This window comes from Pollicipes pollicipes, unplaced genomic scaffold (genome assembly GCF_011947565.3).
Source record: "Pollicipes pollicipes isolate AB1234 unplaced genomic scaffold, Ppol_2.1 Scaffold_7231;HRSCAF=8579_pilon_pilon_pilon, whole genome shotgun sequence".
Classification (NCBI taxonomy): Eukaryota; Metazoa; Arthropoda; class Thecostraca; order Pollicipedomorpha; family Pollicipedidae; genus Pollicipes; species Pollicipes pollicipes.
The window spans coordinates 33,093,970-33,111,874 of NW_023597034.1; the positions used below are offsets into that span (position 1 = coordinate 33,093,970).

Below are 17,905 nucleotides of genomic sequence, written 5' to 3' on the forward strand. Positions count from 1 at the left end.
TGAAAACGTTGTGCCAGTGCCTGCGTTTGTTTGACCTGTGCGCGAAAAACCGTAGGAGGAAGAATCCCCCCCCCTTCCCGTCCGTCCCGGACGGGCACGGGTTAACGTCCAATTTGTTCACAGTTTATGCGAAAGGGAGAACCAAACAATCCAGGAGCACCTATCTAATACCAAAGTTTAGCCACAGCACCAGACTTGCATCCAGCAGCTCACGGCTGGATGAGAATGCTGCCTTCAATTCCTGGTTGTTTGGTGGACAACATGCCAATTCTTTTTGATGCATTTAGTGGCACGAAGAGGGTTAAGAAATAATGTGCTAGGATGCTGCAATATTTATTCTGGCATACAGTCGCCAATAGATCAGTTTAGTCAGCATACCTAACTTGAAGTTAGTGTGAACTCAAAAATTTGGCTGAGGGACTTGGCAAACGGAAAATATAGTGTTGACGTAAGGTTTACCTTTTTAATTTTCCCGGACGGGAACCTGGATTACAAAACTCTGTACTGTGGTTTTCCCAAACAAACATGCTCCTGCCTAGCATTTCATCACAGAAATGCAATGTCAACGGCTGGGGTTAAATGGGTTTACCGGCAAGGTCAGAACCAATGGTAGCTTTACTGTGATAAGGCGGGCCAGGGGATTATCAGACGTTTAAGTTACGTGGGAAAGAATGAGAGCTTAGGTTTTCCAATGCAGCATATATGAGTGTCATTCATTCATATAAAGTTGTCAGAGTAAACTGTTCATCCTAAAATTTGCTTGTGGATTATTTGGCTGAGTTCCGTATTACGTGGCCTGTGTGTGCATCGCTTGGAATTGAAACTACTGTATTGTATTGGTTTAAAGGCAGTGTTCCACATTTGTGTGGTGTTTTCAACTGAAATAGCTATCGTAAGACCATTCGGCGCAGTTCACAGCTCTGCCCTTCTGAATAACTCAATCCCGCTAGTTTCTGGGCTACATGACATCAAAATGTGCGGACTTTTTCTGTCGGGGAGACTATTTCAAGGCCACCCAGGCATCCATGAAGCCGAAATAGCTTCACTAAAATCCTACAATTCTATTAGCCATGCGGTGAGCGAGGTCAAGAGAAATGTAGTTGTCGAGTCGTTCATATCTGGCGTTTGTAAACCCAATTTTCAGATATAGCGGCCGTCAATTGGGCTGTGTGAGTTGCGATGGCGTGATCAAACAATGACGCATTGAGGAACACATTCATTAAGCAGAGAAATTGTGTTGTCTAGAGCTGCCTTTTCCACTTAAAGCCTATCAATAGTTATAACTGAGCTTATTTCATCATATCTGATGCTTCCTTTATTATCTTCGAATATGGAAATTTCCCTGAAAAGTTCCTGTCTGAGTTGATGCCTCCATTGATAACTTCAGGCATCGTTTAGTGATAATTTCCATTTAAATGGTTCTGGTTAATTTATTTCGGCAAATTAATCAATCTGACCCGGTCCCAAACCGTGTTTTGATGAAAATTTTTGATGCCGTCCAATCCGACCTGCGGATTAATCCACAGTACATCCATTGATCCAATCCGTGTAGCGCTTTCGCGCTTTGACTGTGAAAGCACAGCTACCGCATACTCGGACTCCACAGGGCCCATGTTGACGGGAAAATCAATGAACTAACTCGGATCGGGATCGAACACCAAATTATTTCGAACCACTGTCGTCCTGCACATTTAAACACCATCTGCATAATCAATCTAGAGACTATTTTTGGGCGGGGCCCAATCAATCTGAAGCGCATCCTGTTCGGCGCCACCCCGAACCATTCGCCCCGTAGGCAGGCAGTGCCCCTAGAGGAAGCCAACCCACGCAGACTGGATGTGGTCAGGCTGAAACCAGCGTTTGGCCTAATCCTGGCGCTGGGCGGGAGGGGCTAAGTAACTTACCGAACGAGGCAGCCACGTTGGAGACCAGGATAACGATGCCGACGCAGACGAAGAAGCTGCCCACGTCACCCTTCAGGCCAATCATGAAGTAACAAATGGCGACGAAGGCAAATGGGAAAATGAAGTACAGAGGCAGCTCTGCGAGTGTCTTGGCCAGGAAGTACACGTCAGTCCGATACATCCCATTGCCGTGCTCCCGCATGAAGATGGGCAACTCGAGACAGAACACCTGCCGGCAGCACAAGGAGCATCAGCGTGCTGATCCCTGAGTACGGAATTTCTCCTTTAAACATTTTAATCGGCAGCCAGTTCTAGCAATTATAATAAGACCGCTGTCTGACTCAATATGCTGTCATTTCCTAACACAAATCTTTGTCAAAATATATATGGTGCGAGCCAAGATACGCGTAGACCGCGATGTGCTCATAAGGAAGGTTAACAGTGACCGTCCAGTGACGAGATTCCATTATGGTGAGCACGCACGAGGCATTGCAACCACATGTCACTACAATGCAGTAACGAATACTCCCATAGTGCCTATTCTCCTTACATTGACCACTGCGAACACGTTCTGGAAGGTCATGTTGGTGATGAAGAGGAAGAGAGCGCCGTTGATGTTCATAACGCCTTCCTGGTTGAGCTCCTGGCCCAGGTATATCACTCCAAAGAGAAGCGCGATGAACTGCGGACATAAAACGCAGAGTGGCTCACAGCTCGCAACGAGTACTAATACCACACGGTAGGGCATTGCCCCGCAACTGACCACAGGTTTCGAAACATGTGCTGTTCGTCGTTACCCTGTGAACGGTGGCAGTGCTTTTATGGAGCTACGTTCACGTTACTACGCTTCGAGGCCAAAGGTGTCGCGCCAGAGGCAACGGCGGTCTGCGATTGCCCTTTGGAGGCTCCGTTCTGTGGATCTCCAAGCAGGCAAGTTGTACCGCCTGTAGCTGCGTTGTAACAACGGAATGCAGCACTTCAAGTCAGGCGTGTCGTTCTTCAGTTTATAAAAAAACTGATCTTTTCGAAGCAGTCACTCATTCACGCAGCGACGCATTCGGAGCCCCACAATGATGAGAGCTGTGAAAATGTAACTACTTTTGCATCGTAATGTTGGTTAACCAATGCCTCTTGGTATGTACAAGCTTGATAGCTGAGCGGAATAACCTGCCAATTACCTCCAAATGGGAGATATGAATTATCGGGCCAAATCAACTTCAACGATCAATGTTTTCCCGGGCAGCATTTTGAAATATTTGTTTTTAGCTGCGCACATGACTCCGCAAAAAGTGTAGTACAGAGGGCTATGAAAGTGTAATTGACAGTGACAGACAGAGTGATTGACAGACAGTGAAACCTAATATTCTAAAGCAGAGCAGCACTCACCACTGTCTGGATGGCCTTGACTTTCAGAACCATGGGTTCGCGCATGTTGGATAGCACCGACCGCCAGAAGACGGCCTTGAACTGCCCCCACCATCCCGTCCTGTAGTGGGACCTATGAAAAGAAAAAAACAAGCGTCGGAAACATCACATTTAAAGAGCGTCCGTAAGTTATGTTCATGGAAAAGTGGAATATGCTTGAAATGACAAACATACACCTGCTTGCCTGGAGAACAAGCCTTAAAAGTCAGAACATTAGAAAGTGCCCTAGCGTTTATTTCAGGCATAAGGGCTACCGGGGAATTCCTATAGACCTTACCAGCGGCACCCGCTTGCCTCGCCGAGCGGAGGGAAAGGATCTGCGGTGCCGGCTACGCATTCCCTCGGGATTACGGGCTAAAACGTATTGCAAATAAGATGGCTTCTCTGAAACATCGTCTGTATTCTACGACAGCAGAAATCGCTGCAGAAACCCCTACATGTATCTGTGCTTAGTTCACCACGTAAAAAACGACACGCACAATCAAGACTAGGGACGGCTTTCCACCGGACCATGTCTTCAACCACGTGAGCGGCATCTCCTTTTGCAATGTCTACAACTCCGTCTGTTTCTTTGTAAATCACCCTTGCAAAAAATGAGCGTCCCGAAAAATGAGTGTCGAGTTCATTTCAGCTTGAGCTGTTGCGACCTGTTCTTTTCCAATCCTCTGATCTCGCTCTGCTCGTCTCCTCTCCTCGCCTGCTAGGTTTTATCGTCACGAAACCCGCAAACATGCTACCCTTTTCGCGCGCGGTACGGCTATCACCGACGCCGGAGCGGCGCAAAATTGTGCCGTGGTACCTCAGCAGGCTGTGCCTGTGGTATGTGCACATGTTGCTGTATCGGTGCAGCTGTCTGCGCTGTGCGCCTCGCCATTATATCTGGCCACACACGCACGCACATGCACGCTTACGCGCAAGCACGCACGCACACGCAAAAACGCGAAAGTAAACGGAAACGAACACTCACACGCACACGCACACGCTACTAATTCAGTTGCTTAGAAGCAGAAAAATGCGGTGCAGATGATATTAAAAATACGTATGAAGTTAGGAAGCTGTGGCATGATTCATACACGGGGTTTCTGACCATGAGTTTTCCCCTTACGCTGCACAAATATCGCCATTGTTGGCTTTAATATGTACAATGAAGGTAACAGAAATGGGTGGGGGGGGGAGGGGGTCGAGGTCCGCCCCCTCTGGCTTTTCGTGTAAATTGCCGGTGTGAAAGAGCCGATGTGCAGAGCGGATAGTGCTCTGAGCCGAAAGAGCCGATAGCGCTCTGAACCGAAAGAGCCGATAGAGCTCTGAGCCGAAAGAGCCGATAGGTCTCCGTCTATCAATACATGAAACCCCATGGCGTCGTTTAAAGCAAACAAAATCATCCGGGCAATTTTAGAATTGCATGACGGTAAAGTAAAAACCGTAGCCGTCAACATGTGGACAATGATGCGCTCCCGACAAAACGGCCGCAAGCCTATGTTCCTGGCAATAATGAAAATTTGTTTCATGTACATTGTTTTATGCCAGCATTCCAACGTCATAAAAGGTCATTGAGATCAATTCTGGCATTGATTATGATAGTGAATTTTGATCTAGTCCATGATATTTGATAATAAGACGATATGATATGTTCATGATATAATGTCAGCCCTCAACATATTATTGCAAAGACATATTTGCAAAATTTGTGAAATCCTTGCCGCTTTTCCTTGGAAAGTGCATTCCATGGCATGCATCGCAATTTGTTGATTTTTCAGCGTCCTCAGGTCAAATGTTATATATTTTATTACATCGTGTTACGTAAACAATCTACCTTTGGCCATTTGACATAATCACAGTGATTGGCATGGCAAGTACAACTTTATACTTTCCACCTACCCTGCGTGTTTCGTTACGCTACCTCTTGCCGTCTTGAGAGGGCGGAAAACATATCCTACCCTCCACCGCGCGTCATCACCTGTCAGAGGATTACACGAGAAAAGGAAACCCTCTACTGCGCATTAACTTGGGTCCAATGTGTCCGATGGGAAGCGAGTACCACGCACTAATACTTCCGTTATGGTGGCGTCTTTGTCCATAGTGTTATCGTTGTTCCGTTACATGATTGACCGTCATAGGTGGCCTTTGCTTTCTCATACCAGGTCGATAAGTTCCAAAATCGCTGACATTGACAACAGGGAGCAGTCAAACAACACATGAGCTGTTGCCCTGACAGGTATTTGGTGCTTTCTGTTCCGCTTTTTAAAGTTAATAAACCAAATAAATTCGACACTTGAAAGCACTGTTTTACAGAAGTTAACAAAATAAGTAAATGTTATTTAGTAAGCCAAATAATTTGATAAATTTTGTTGCTCACAGGCGCAATCATATGTTATCCTGGGGAGATGTGCTGTTTCACTGTTCCCTGTTGTTAATGTCAGCGAGTTTGACCACTACGGCGATCAATCGTCATAATTATGCCGACCTGGTCATGGACCTGTCCATATCGCCTCACTGCTGTGGCCAGATGAGTACGCAAGACTCTCAGTGCGTCCTTGCCGGAATCTGCCGGGGGCGGTGTGGCCAGACTTACTGGACTCGTGAGGCCGTGTCCACCTCCACACTGTTGCCACTGTTCAGCGACAGCACCAGGCTCCCTGCTTCCTTGGCCATGTCCAGGCCCACCTTACTCTCCTGCGAACAGATAACAGACGCTTAAACGCCGGGCTCTGGCCGCCGCATCACATGGCTGGTACGATGAGCTTCGAGAGGGCATGGCAGAGTTATAACGCTAGGCCGTTTATGGATGACGCTGCATACCGACCCCAAACATTAACGTCCCGGTTTGCCCGCGCATTTTGCTGAAGACTACTTGCATAGTGGCGATAACCTTGCTACGCTCTGCTGCTTCCTCTTGCAATAAAGCCATGGACACTGGTAAACTTATTATAGCCTGCTTTGAGGGGTTCCATAGAAAAATAGCCGCATGATAACAACGCAAAACGGGCTTACGAGAGGTAAGGGGCCCAGTTAAGCTTACTTTCCGACCTTAAGTTTTACAACGACTTCAGAAAATAAGCATGCCGGTGTTTCCAAAAGCATACGCACAAAGCTCATGAAGAAAATATTCCACAATTCGGGATATTAAGACAAGCATCAGATATGATGAAATAAGCCCACTTATACCTATAGGTAGACTTTTTAGCGGAAAAGATCGCTCGAAACGAGACAGTTTTTCTTTTCGGTAAATTTGTTCCTCAATAATTCATTGCTTGATAACGTCATCACACCTTGCACAAAAATATTTGCTAGTTGACGGCCAATATATCTGGAAATCGTGTACACGAACGCCAGACACGAACGGCTCGACAATGATCTTTTTTTTGGCCTTGGACGCCGCATGGCCACTTTAATTGTAGACATAGTCTGCAAGAAATAGTCTGCCATATTTGCAGCCGAGTAGGTCGGAAACTAGGATGTGAGCTGCGCCGAATGATCCTCAGGATGACTATTTCGGGTTAAAACTACATACAAATTTGGAACACGTGTCTTTAAGCAGGCCTAATTGGGATTAAAGATGCCAGGCTCCTGTGTTTTAAAATGCGGCAACGTTGTAGAAAAGCCCAGTACGTCATAAGCCTTGTAAAAACGTAAAAATGCATGGTACTGGTAAGAAACACGTCCCCACCGGGCATTTTTGGTCTACTGGGTCTATTTACACACTGGTCACACCACATCTATTCTCTGCCAGATACCTTATATTGTTTGTGTTTCGCTAATATCGTTTAAGAACTCCTTGATATTTTTACATAATTGCGATCAACGACAATGGCATGGCAGGTGACATGATCTGCAGTGGCGTATGGGGGGTGTTGACACGCGAGAGGGGCATCGAGCGGGAGGGTATTTCCTGTGTCGCCCGTTACATTGCTAATGCCATCTCGTAAGCGTAAGCTGTTCGTTTTGTAGTAACCGATCGCCTTCGACAGCGGAGGCGAGTTGGCAGCCAGCTTCACCAATCGTGGGCGTCGGCTTCTGGACCCATTTTGTGCGGCAAGGAAAGCTGATGTTCTAATTTCCTGACGGGATGACATTTTAGTTCTGAGGGAATCACGGAAGCAAAATGGCAAGAGTAAAAATGTTTATCGTTGCATATGAAAGTTGTTCGGTGCAACGGCTAGGAATATATATATTTGTTACAGGAATTATGCTGATCTCATTCCACGTTGATTATTTAGGAACATTTCAAAATAATGGTATCTGGATATTCCGTCCACAGGCCTTTGTCGAAACAATTATGGTCCCATAAGTGTCACGCATTGACCAGATATCGATGCTCGTCAGTTTATTTGAGGCTCATTTCACATGCGGCCTGAGCTTCCCATATCATCCGCCAATGTTTTTAAGTGACTAGATGCCGTCAACCTGAATGTAATGAGATGCATACCTTTCTGCTCCTAAAACAGCGGTTGTGGCCGTCGCTAGGTTACGTGGCCTAAAAAAGGTAGCTAACGTTCAGGTGATTATGCTTCTGTAATTCGTACCCAGCGTGGTCATCCTCGGAGCATGATGGCTAAAATAAACCATTGTTTCCTCAAACGTTTGTCATACTTAATCTCATGGAGCAGTCATCTGCTCATGACTTTTGGAGTGAAGAGTTAAATCAGTTTGTTGCTTTAAGTGCTGACTCCTACCCCAAGTACTCCCGTTCTCGCTTCTGGAACAAACTCCTGGCAATTTGCATGCGTCACACCCGGTAAATGGATGTCAATCGTGATACAGTAAGCGGTGGAAGAACGCATTTCCGTCCAACATTAGCCGAGTGTATTTAAAGGGATGTTCCACATTTGAAGACGTTGAATCAAGCATATGTGATAAAATGCGCTCATTTAAAACCATTGAAACACGTTCAAGTGGAAAAGACTACTCTAATCAACACAAGTTCTCCGTCAAGTAAATCTGCTCCCCGACACGCCTCGTACCAGCACGACGTTGGTTGAGAGCCAATTGGCGGCCGTTTTATCCAGGCATCGTGCTCACAAACGCCAGATATGAGCGGCTCGACCGCTATATTTTTGTTGGCCTTGATCGCCGCATAGCTTATAGAATGGCAGGATTGAAGTGGCATTATGACGTCATGAATGCCAAGGTGACCTTCAAATACTCTCTCAGAAAGGCCCCCGTTTTCGCGGGCGTGCAGCCCAGAAACTAGAAGGGTTTGGTTCTTCAGAAAAGCAGGGCTGTGGACTGCGCCGAATAGTGTTCAAGATCGTTATTTCAGCTCAAAACCTCACATCAACGCAGAACACTCCATTAAAAACAACCAACACTACGTAGTGCATGGAGTTACGAAATCCCATCATTGATCAAAATGTCTTCTGCCTAATAATTTCACTCAATTCCAGGAGATATGGTACCAAATTACGTTATCTGGTCACCTCTGTTTGAAGATCTTGCTGCCATGTTTTCAGAAAAAAACGCATATATGATCCAAAGGGACAACAATTTTGAGGCACACCACATCAAGCCCAATAGCAAAAATGATATTCAGTGTCATAACACAGCCAGCCGGCAGGGACACGACAGGCTTTCATGTTATGTGAACCGGGAATGTCTCGAGGATAAACAATAAATATTGCTATGCTAGTGCCTAGAGAGGCAAACTATGGCACAAGATAGTTCGGAATGTCCAGTGCATTGACTGATAAAAAGTTGTGTGGTCTGCAAAAAAGATTCAGTCCATCCCAAGAAGCATGGTGCCTGTGTTCCATACCTGCTTTCCTACATTTGAGAGTCCTGCCATCCTTTCATAGTAGAATGGGTACATGATTATATGGAGCGACAAATTTAACGCACGACACAAACAAAAATCATTATGGTAATGCCTTCACTAGTATTACATAATCAGCCGGCAGAACCATGACAACCAAATACTTCATGTGAAATGGGAATGTTTCAGGCATCAGCAATAGTTACTTCTGCGTTGGTAGGCGGAGAGGTTCACTAATACGCAAGATCAAATCGGAAATATCTAGTGCATTGACTGATTTAAACTTGCGAGTTCTTAGGCCTGTATAAAGCATTCAACGTGTTTCAAGAAGTGCGACTTCTGCATACTATGCTTGTTTACTTACATTTAAGATTCCTAATACCTTTCCAGAACACAAATGCGCTCTTAGACTATCGGGGGTAACCATTAAGGGCACGCCAAATAATTCTATCATAAAAAAGTCTTCAGTAGCATACAAAGTCAGCTGATACACATACCAAATGTTACTTGACGTCAACTGGGGATGTTACAAGCATGGCCAATCGTGTATGTCGCCGTTAAAGTGCCCAGACAGGTAAACCAAGAGAAAAGAACATATAAAAACATGGTTTAATGAACAACATTTCATGGTGTGGTCTGCATCATACATTTAGTATAAACCAAGAAGAGTGAGCCCCACACCTAACTTACCATGGTTTATACAAGAAATAGCAATAATATATGCCAGCCGTGTTCTTATGGGATAAATGAGCCACACTGAGGCCTGCACGAACGACAATGACCAGGGATGGACAAAGGTCCAGCAGCCTCAAAAGTATACTCAAATTTATCCTCAAATAAGGATAAAATTATTTCAACGGAAAAAATGTAAAAACAGCTTTACATACTTGGTTGGTAAAACATTCTTTGAAAAACAGGTAAATGCGGCAAGAGCTTCGATGAGTGCGCATATTTTCTATAAAATAGCACATAACTTGTAACTAAACGGACACAGCTTGAAGGCACATGTACAATTCCATGAACATTAACACGCGCCCGCGCGGCCGGCTTGATACCGGTCGCTCGATGGGGGTCAATTTGACCCCCTGAGATATCAGGAACTAAGAGAGCTAGGAATACCAAATTCACAGGGTGTGTTGACCTGTACGTGAACTCACTTAGGTCAAAGTTTGAAATTCTTAGATCATGACTTTCGAGTCAAAACAGGCCAAACAAGGTTAAATGCCAGGTTGGTCTCCAAGGGGCCCCTAGAACCTAGATAACTGTTTTAAGCAAAAGGTAACATGCTCATCTAAGGCCAGTGACCTTAACTGACCTTTTAAAGGACATGGTGACCAAAATCATACCAGGCTGCTTTGAGTTGTGCACTTGGCTACGCGACAAAGATTTCGCTACGCAGTATGTTCTTAAAAAGCGAAATTTTGACCTGGATCGTTCTAGGTCAGCGACCTATTTTGACCTTTAAGAAGTCTATCGAAGGTGTATAATGCGGTTTCTGTTGTCAATAAATTTGAAATGAGCACCAGAAACTACCCCATACAGCAAGCCCCGGAGTAATAAAACAGGTTGGTTTTGACCTTGGTATGACCTTCGTATCTGGGCTTAGGTCGATGTATTTTGTTCATTCAATTGTTGTGTTGCATAAGAAAGTGTCTCAGAGACGTATGGTTTCGTATAATACTCTGCTGTTACATAAGCTTAAACGATTCCGTAGAAATTGCCTTCGCTGAAGCCAAGCCCTGACTTTGACGTGCCATAGGTCAGCGACCTTACAAGGTAAACCTAAATGTTTTATGTCAGACAATCTGATATTTAATTGTCTACACCTATGCAAAATTTGGCGTGGCTGCACCGCGTCGTTTGGACATCATTCTGGAAAACCTTCCGGGGGGGGGGGTCAATTTGACCCTCCCCCACCGGATCGTGTATTTGATCCAATTTGACCCTCCCCCACCCGATCGTGTGTTTGACCAATTTGACCCTCCCCCACCCTAGTAATCTAGGAAAGGGCGAATTCGGCCGCGATACAATTGTTCAACGAATAACGCCATTAGCAAATGCCGTTCCGAAAATAACTGTTCTCGATAACCTTCCAAGACGGGCTGCCGGCCCAACGCGGCACGAACGGCAAACATCATGTAAACACGCGCCCTCCAGATGAAATAGTTGTTCGAACCATCGCCCTTCCTTGGTGTGTTAGATTGTACAAACTGATGTACCATGCGAGGATGACAGTCTGAGCAATTAATTCATTTGCGATGCCACCTCTCCTCGTTGTTTGTTTACACAATGGCCGTGGTGCTCGAAATTTGGTGCCAGTGCTGACAAGTTCCCCTGTCGGAAGACCATTCGCTGGCGCTAACGACACATTCGCGATGTGAGCGGTGAATTGCGGGTGAAAAACATCTCGGGGTCACGCGAAAACTTTTCAGCAAAAGCGTTGGGCACTTAAATATCTGGCAAACAGAAGTGAATTTGTAGAACCCAAGTATGACAATCGATACCAATTCAAATTCGCCACAGTCCTACGTGAACAATGAAAAATCCTGTACGGACTAGAAATACTGCCTTTAATCAGAGGGAAGGGGTAAGGGGTAAGCAAAATAAGTGAAAGCGTGAAAAATAAGAGGAATATGCAACAAAATGCTTGCGTTCCTGGTGTTTCCGAATAATGAGTTTGAAATTTGCTTGTTGTAAAAAGCGATTTCCATAACACCAGGAGGACTGGTTAAGCGATGTTGAGAAGGCTATTACCGATGTGACAAAAGATCATTGTTTGCGTGATAAATTAAGCAGGCGCTGGTCATATAGGGTGAATGAGCGAGTATAGTCATTATCAAAACTCGGCGTTTCGAGTTGTGTTTGCGGTCAAAGGCACTCAGGGGCACTCGTGATCGTGAGCACAGTTGGAAAGTGGACTTTTGATGATATAACCCATGTTTGTTAGTATAACCCAACGCCAGTTAACCAGTACCTCCCGGTATATTGAGGACAGATTCGTGTCAGCGTTGCAACTTCAACCTTAATACGTAAAAAACTGCTTTCAATGCTAAGCGACACTCACATTGCCAAGTGCAGGGTTTCACAGCCGGCGACACCCACCTGGAAGCAGTTTGCGATCTTGCCGACTCGGCCGCGACACTGCTCTTCCATACCCGGCACAATGGCCAGAGTCTGGATGAAGAAATCGGCAGGGTTGAAGTTCGCGGGACAAGCGTAGCCAACCCTACAAAAGGCCAGACAAGGATCCATGACGTGAGATACGGGTGTTGCGGTTGTCGAGATGGAGCGAGAACATTCGTGCATTTAGATGGCTGGACCGGTTCTGCAGCAGATTATTGCTGCACAAAGATCGCTGCAAAAATGATGTTGGCTTCCGAATCTCACCTGTCTGTTGTGCATTTCTTTTCATTCCCATCAGCTACAAAGCACTCATGGTGTATAAATAATGCCAATCAAGCTCCTGCATCTCAAACTCCACTCCTGCACGCTTTCGGCGGAACGACTTGCATAGCCGACAGCTCAACAACCCGGAACACTACAGCAGACGTCCGCCCCACCAGGGAGACCGATCTCGTGACGTCATCACCGCCAGTCCAAAGCATAACCACAGGAGGCCGCTCAAAAAAAACGTGTCAAATAATCACGGGCCCCGAAAAGGAAACGAGACAAACAATCGCAAGGGCCCGTCCAGAAAACGGGGCAAAAAACCGCAGCGCCCCGCTAAGGAAACGAGGCAAATAACCACACGGTCCGCCAAGTAGTCAAGACCATTAACCAACGGTCCCTTCTAGAAAACAGTCATATTTTTGCCCTATCAACGGAAGATATAACTGCTCACGAACCTCAAGTCCTACGCGCTACTTGCCACATAGCCAATATCCATTTATGGCACAAAAGTATCATTCATTTTGCGTGAAAAAGATCACTTACTCTCTAAAGAAGTCGTAGGCGCCGTCCACGTCGCCCATGTAGGCTACGCGCCCTTCGGCCATCAGCAGAACCCTGTCGAACATGGCGTATACCTGCAAAGAGTGAGCACAATTGTAGTTTACCATCCGGAACGCCAGAAAACGTGTCGAAGTCATTAAAACTCATGACTAGCCCGGCAAAATCTGCCCACTTCCCAACATTCGCGATAATTAAAAAGCGCTTCGAGATATCGCCGCAAAAGTTTCAGTACCTGTCGATTGATGAGTTCAACGCCCTGTGCTAAAATGACTATAATACCATAATAGATCAGGCGTAAATGACGTCAGAGTGACGTCATGTTTGCCAATGTTTTGACAGAAGCGCGTGGCTGAAGACAACTCGACAAGCCGAACGAAAAACCATATTTTACATCTATGAACGAAAAATGTAAGCCAACTAGTCCATCATTCATTTGCATAGTCGCTGTGTTGCTACAGTTTTGCACGTTGAAATACTGGCATGTCAAATAACAAAAGTAGTGATAAAATGTGCACTCAACATTTTCTGGTCTCATACTCGAAATTTTGAACACTCGGAAGGGTGTTATAGATACGGCTTTGAAGGATGCCTGCATTAAATTGCAAGCAACTATCTGTAAAAATGACTGAGTTATGGCTTGAAATGCACCACAGGGCATGCTGCCCTTGCCCACGTGACCAGCCTGCGGCGGCGGGCGGCGGGGCTTCAGGTCTGCCGCAGCGGCGCGGCGGCGGGGCAGCTGAAGCCGTTTATCAGTTTCACACACAAACCAATGACCACGTGACTGGCGACGGGGTTGAAGGGTATCGGGCCGCAATGACGGCAGGACTGGACCCTCGAAAACAAGGAGAAAATCGATCAAACCGCTTATTTGCCACTGAAGTCATCCATTTCAGGTTGGCATTAGACGGCTTATGAACAAGTAACCGCTCTTGCTCACGTGTCCGATACCCATGGTTGCGGCTAAGCTCTTCCACTTCACGTTTAGATGGTTCAAATATCACGAAAATAAATAGACCAAAATATGCAGACAAACCAAGGTTTCAGCTCTCATTTCCACGGCGCGTGACCTTGGCTCTAGGCCTGATACGGCTCGCACCACATCGAACACCCCCTATGTAAAATGTTTGATCAGAGAGCAGTGATGTCGCACCGTGAGTTACGTTTCCGCGAGACACGCGTTGTTGGAGCGGTGATAAACTCCGAAGTAACAATTTCCTAATTTGACCTTGACCTGTGACCTGAATACATGCATCAACTTAAGTTTGTTGCGTGATGTGAGACCGCAAGCCACGGCACTATCGATTGCGGTCTAAAATTTTGAGTTTCGACCAGTCGTTCTAGAGAGAAGAGGGGGGTCAAATCCCCTCCCCCCCCCCCCGCCTGTCAACGGTGTGCCGCTGAGGAGCCCGGCGAATGCCGGGTTGAACTGCACGCATTGCGCTTAAACAGACAACGTACTGAATGGTTCCATAGCACAGATATCGTGCCAACACTTTGCCCGACTCTAAACAACAAGGACCATGGCCTACGTGAACATGTTGAGAGCGTGCTCACTGCGGAGGCAGGACAAATTACCCTTCTTAGGCACGCCAGTCCCTCCCGTTCCCAGTTGAGCGCTGGTCAGAGGTCAAAACGCCCTCGTGACTGACCTACGTAAACAGTGATGTTGTTCCCAAGACACTAGACGATGAAGGGCAGAAATTGATTAACGTTCCCACCACAAGCCATGAACCTGCTGATCCAGCATACGTGGCCATGCCGCAGTCAGCGAGCGGCCCTAGACCGTTTGATGAATAGACAGTATGTGTGATTTGGTGTAAACTATCTGGCTCTTGAGGGCCTCGGCCACCCTCTGTTTTGCCAAAAGCCGAACGACTTTGGCCGCTGCCAATAAACCAAACACGTTAGCATATGGATGTCACCTGATGCCAGCTGCTTTAGATAAAGCTGACGCCGTGCCTTTGTCAGCGTACGCAGCAGATACCAGATTAAACAAGAAAACCATAAATTACAAACGAGGACACCGATATCGATAGCGCGGAACCACGCTTGCCTACAACACGGTGGACTACAAATACAGCGGCGACCACCTACATCCACGCTCCCAAAGGAGAGCCTGAATTGGCCCGAATAATCACCTGAATCACCTGCAAGTACGGAGTAACACGCTCCGCTGCAGAGGGTTGAGCGCGATTAAGTGATGGAAGAGGCACACCCTCAAGCGGAGGCTATTTTTACTCATGCAAAGCACAGAGTCAATCCCACGGCTGCATGGCATGGCGAAAGCATACCCTCGCGAAGCTTTCCGTTCAGTTGCAACCGGTACTCTGTGCAAGAATGTCTCACACAAACTAAACCCTCCCCTTCGGGAGTGTTGACAGATTGCTGGTAGTTCGTTGGATACGAATGACAGACAGCACGTTTAGTCTTATAGTTTATTCCATCCGGCACGAACCTCATCCTTATAATCCAACGCAACTCGACAGGTACCAGAATACCCACTTGCGAGCACATGCTATTAAAATCAGTCTCATCCACGCCATGGGTTTTGGTGTTATAAGGCTTGTACACGGGCCTTCATCATGGTTGGAACTTGAATAAGAAGTTAAGTCTAGTTAAGGTTCCACTTTTCCGGATTTCTTTAGTCCGACACCACCACCCAACGTTAATCAAGTTTGTGAGCCGAGTCCTATTCGCCCGAGTGATGCATCAATTCATTTTAGTTGAATACCGAAAGATCGCGAGGCAGACCATGCGCCCGGGCCAGTCGGATGCAGATCCAACCCTGGCAATGTGTAAAAAGCATTGGTGCTATCTAATGGCCTTCCATTCCTGACATTTTTCAACCTGTTTTCCTTAATAGTTTCGTTACGGCTCAGTATTGTGCTGATCAGCAAGCACTCCTCGGATCCCGCACAATCTGCCACACTTTTCAAGCGTTCTTAGCCACGGACAGGACCCACCTAGTTCAGTGTCATTTACGAGTTATGTAGCTTCTACCAGAAAAACAGTGTGTTCTCGGTAAATTTGGCAGTATTCTGTGTTAAATTCATTAGGTTTCTTGTTACCTATTGCTTTCAAATATTTACGTATATGGCTGGATCATGGACCTTTTTGGCACGTTATTGCTTAGCGTAGCATTTTCATTACAAACATCTGGAAATGCTCCTGCACATGCCACGTACCCGAAGTTGCGGCGCGACAAGTTCAAAAGAATTTAGGAAAGGTCAGACGGTGTCATCGACCTAAGGCAAACCCTTTCAAAGGAATCAGCACAAGATGCAAGGTAAGCGAATTGCCGCTACCCACTTGAATGCCAGGATGGTAGTGAAAACGGAGGCGACTCTCGTAAGCTAGCACGCGGCCACTCCTGCGTTACGATACCAACAGCCTCTGCTGCTGAGATCGGTATGGCAGCGTAGGTAGGGCAGAGCACGACCTGTTTTGCAACTGAAGCTCATTTATGCCGCACGGCCAAAGCCGGCATGCCGTGCACAGGGTATCGCCGTTTAGCTGTCTGACAGCAGGACGTAAACAGTGACGCTGCTCGCAAAAGCAGGAAACAGCCCGCTGGCCCTCACAGCGCAGACGTTGGAGGGCCAACTGTGATTTTCAGACCAACTGCCCACAGAGTCGCAGTTGGTCTGATCAGCAGCCGAACTTGTGCGGCGAGGCCTCACCTCCGAGCTGGGCTGGTGGATGGTGCAGATGACGGTCTTCCCGCGCTCGGCCAGGGCCTTCAGCACGGCCACCACATTTTGGGCCATGAACGAGTCGAGACCCGAGGTGGGCTCATCACAGAAGAGCAGAGGAGGGTCGGTGATGACCTGAAGAGCGCGGTTTGGTCAGAGCGCCGCAGCCTCAGCAGCCAAATAGAGGGAGCTGGCACATGACTGCGTTGCCGGAGAGACGATCCGCATCAGAGTGACGGAACGCTGGCTGCTGGTAGTCAGTGGCACAAAGCCGCGATTTCCAGCAAGACCAGTTCGTCCGAGTGAACAGCGGAGTGGCGATGGTGGGCGCCAGAGACAGCGACACTGCAGGGCAGTGAAAGACAGAGCCAGTGACGTCACTGCAGGGTAGTGGAAGACAGGACTAGTGAGATCCCTGCAGGGCATTACGAGACAGAAGCGATGACATCACTGCAGGACAGCAGGAAACAGAGCCGGCGACGTTGCCCAGCGCAGTGTGCAACAGAGCCAGTGACATGACTGCAGAGCACCCGGAAAACTACATCACTGATTTTCGTCAAGAGCAGTGAACACCGGTGCCGAAATACACTTGCTAGCTTTCAGAGCTTATGATCACTTATGATCACTACCTTGACATGCTGACCACGTGATATACTTCCTCAGATGTGACCGATATCTACGAACGTCCTTGCACCAGTTGCAAAAATAATCTACTTAATTCCATTGCTGCGACGTCCTGGATTTTCCGAGAACATTGCATGAGAAGTCCCATGATTGCATAAGCATCGTGTAGGTATGAGCTCGTCACAGTCATGCCCTCACGTAACAACCATTCATGAGTGCACCTGGCTGCTCATTCTCTCTCTCTCTCTCCTCTCTTCTCGCTCTCTCTCCCTCTCCCTCTTCCCTCTCTCCTCCTTCCCTCTCGCTCTCTCTCTCTCTCTCTCTCTCTCGCTCGCTCTTCTCGCCGCGCGCGCTCTCTCCTCTCTCTCTCTCTCTCGCGCGCGCTCGCTCTCTCTCTCTCTCTCGCTCTCGTCGCCTCTCTCTCTGCCGCTCGCCGCGCTCGCGCGCGCTCGCGCAGCGGGGCAGATGGGCACACACGACCAGCTGAGGTGGTCCATCATCTTCCAAGTTGGGTGCAAAACTTCTGATGCCAAGCTTCATGTCGCGATCCCACGTGG

At 47.2% G+C, this 17,905-nt stretch overlaps 1 protein-coding gene across 1 annotated transcript in view; it reads right to left on the reverse strand.

The window, feature by feature from the left end:
- The window catches only part of w (eye pigment precursor family transporter white), a 93,849-nt gene that overhangs the window by 44,964 nt on the left and 30,980 nt on the right, over positions 1-17,905 (reverse strand). The window contains exons 6-11 of the mRNA XM_037233250.1: positions 13,012-13,103; positions 12,181-12,304; positions 5,902-6,002; positions 3,291-3,402; positions 2,455-2,586; positions 1,905-2,133 (exon numbers count right to left, since the gene is read on the reverse strand). Of these exons, the coding sequence (XP_037089145.1) occupies positions 1,905-2,133; positions 2,455-2,586; positions 3,291-3,402; positions 5,902-6,002; positions 12,181-12,304; positions 13,012-13,103 (790 nt within the window). The remainder of the gene's footprint in view (positions 1-1,904; positions 2,134-2,454; positions 2,587-3,290; positions 3,403-5,901; positions 6,003-12,180; positions 12,305-13,011; positions 13,104-17,905) is intronic.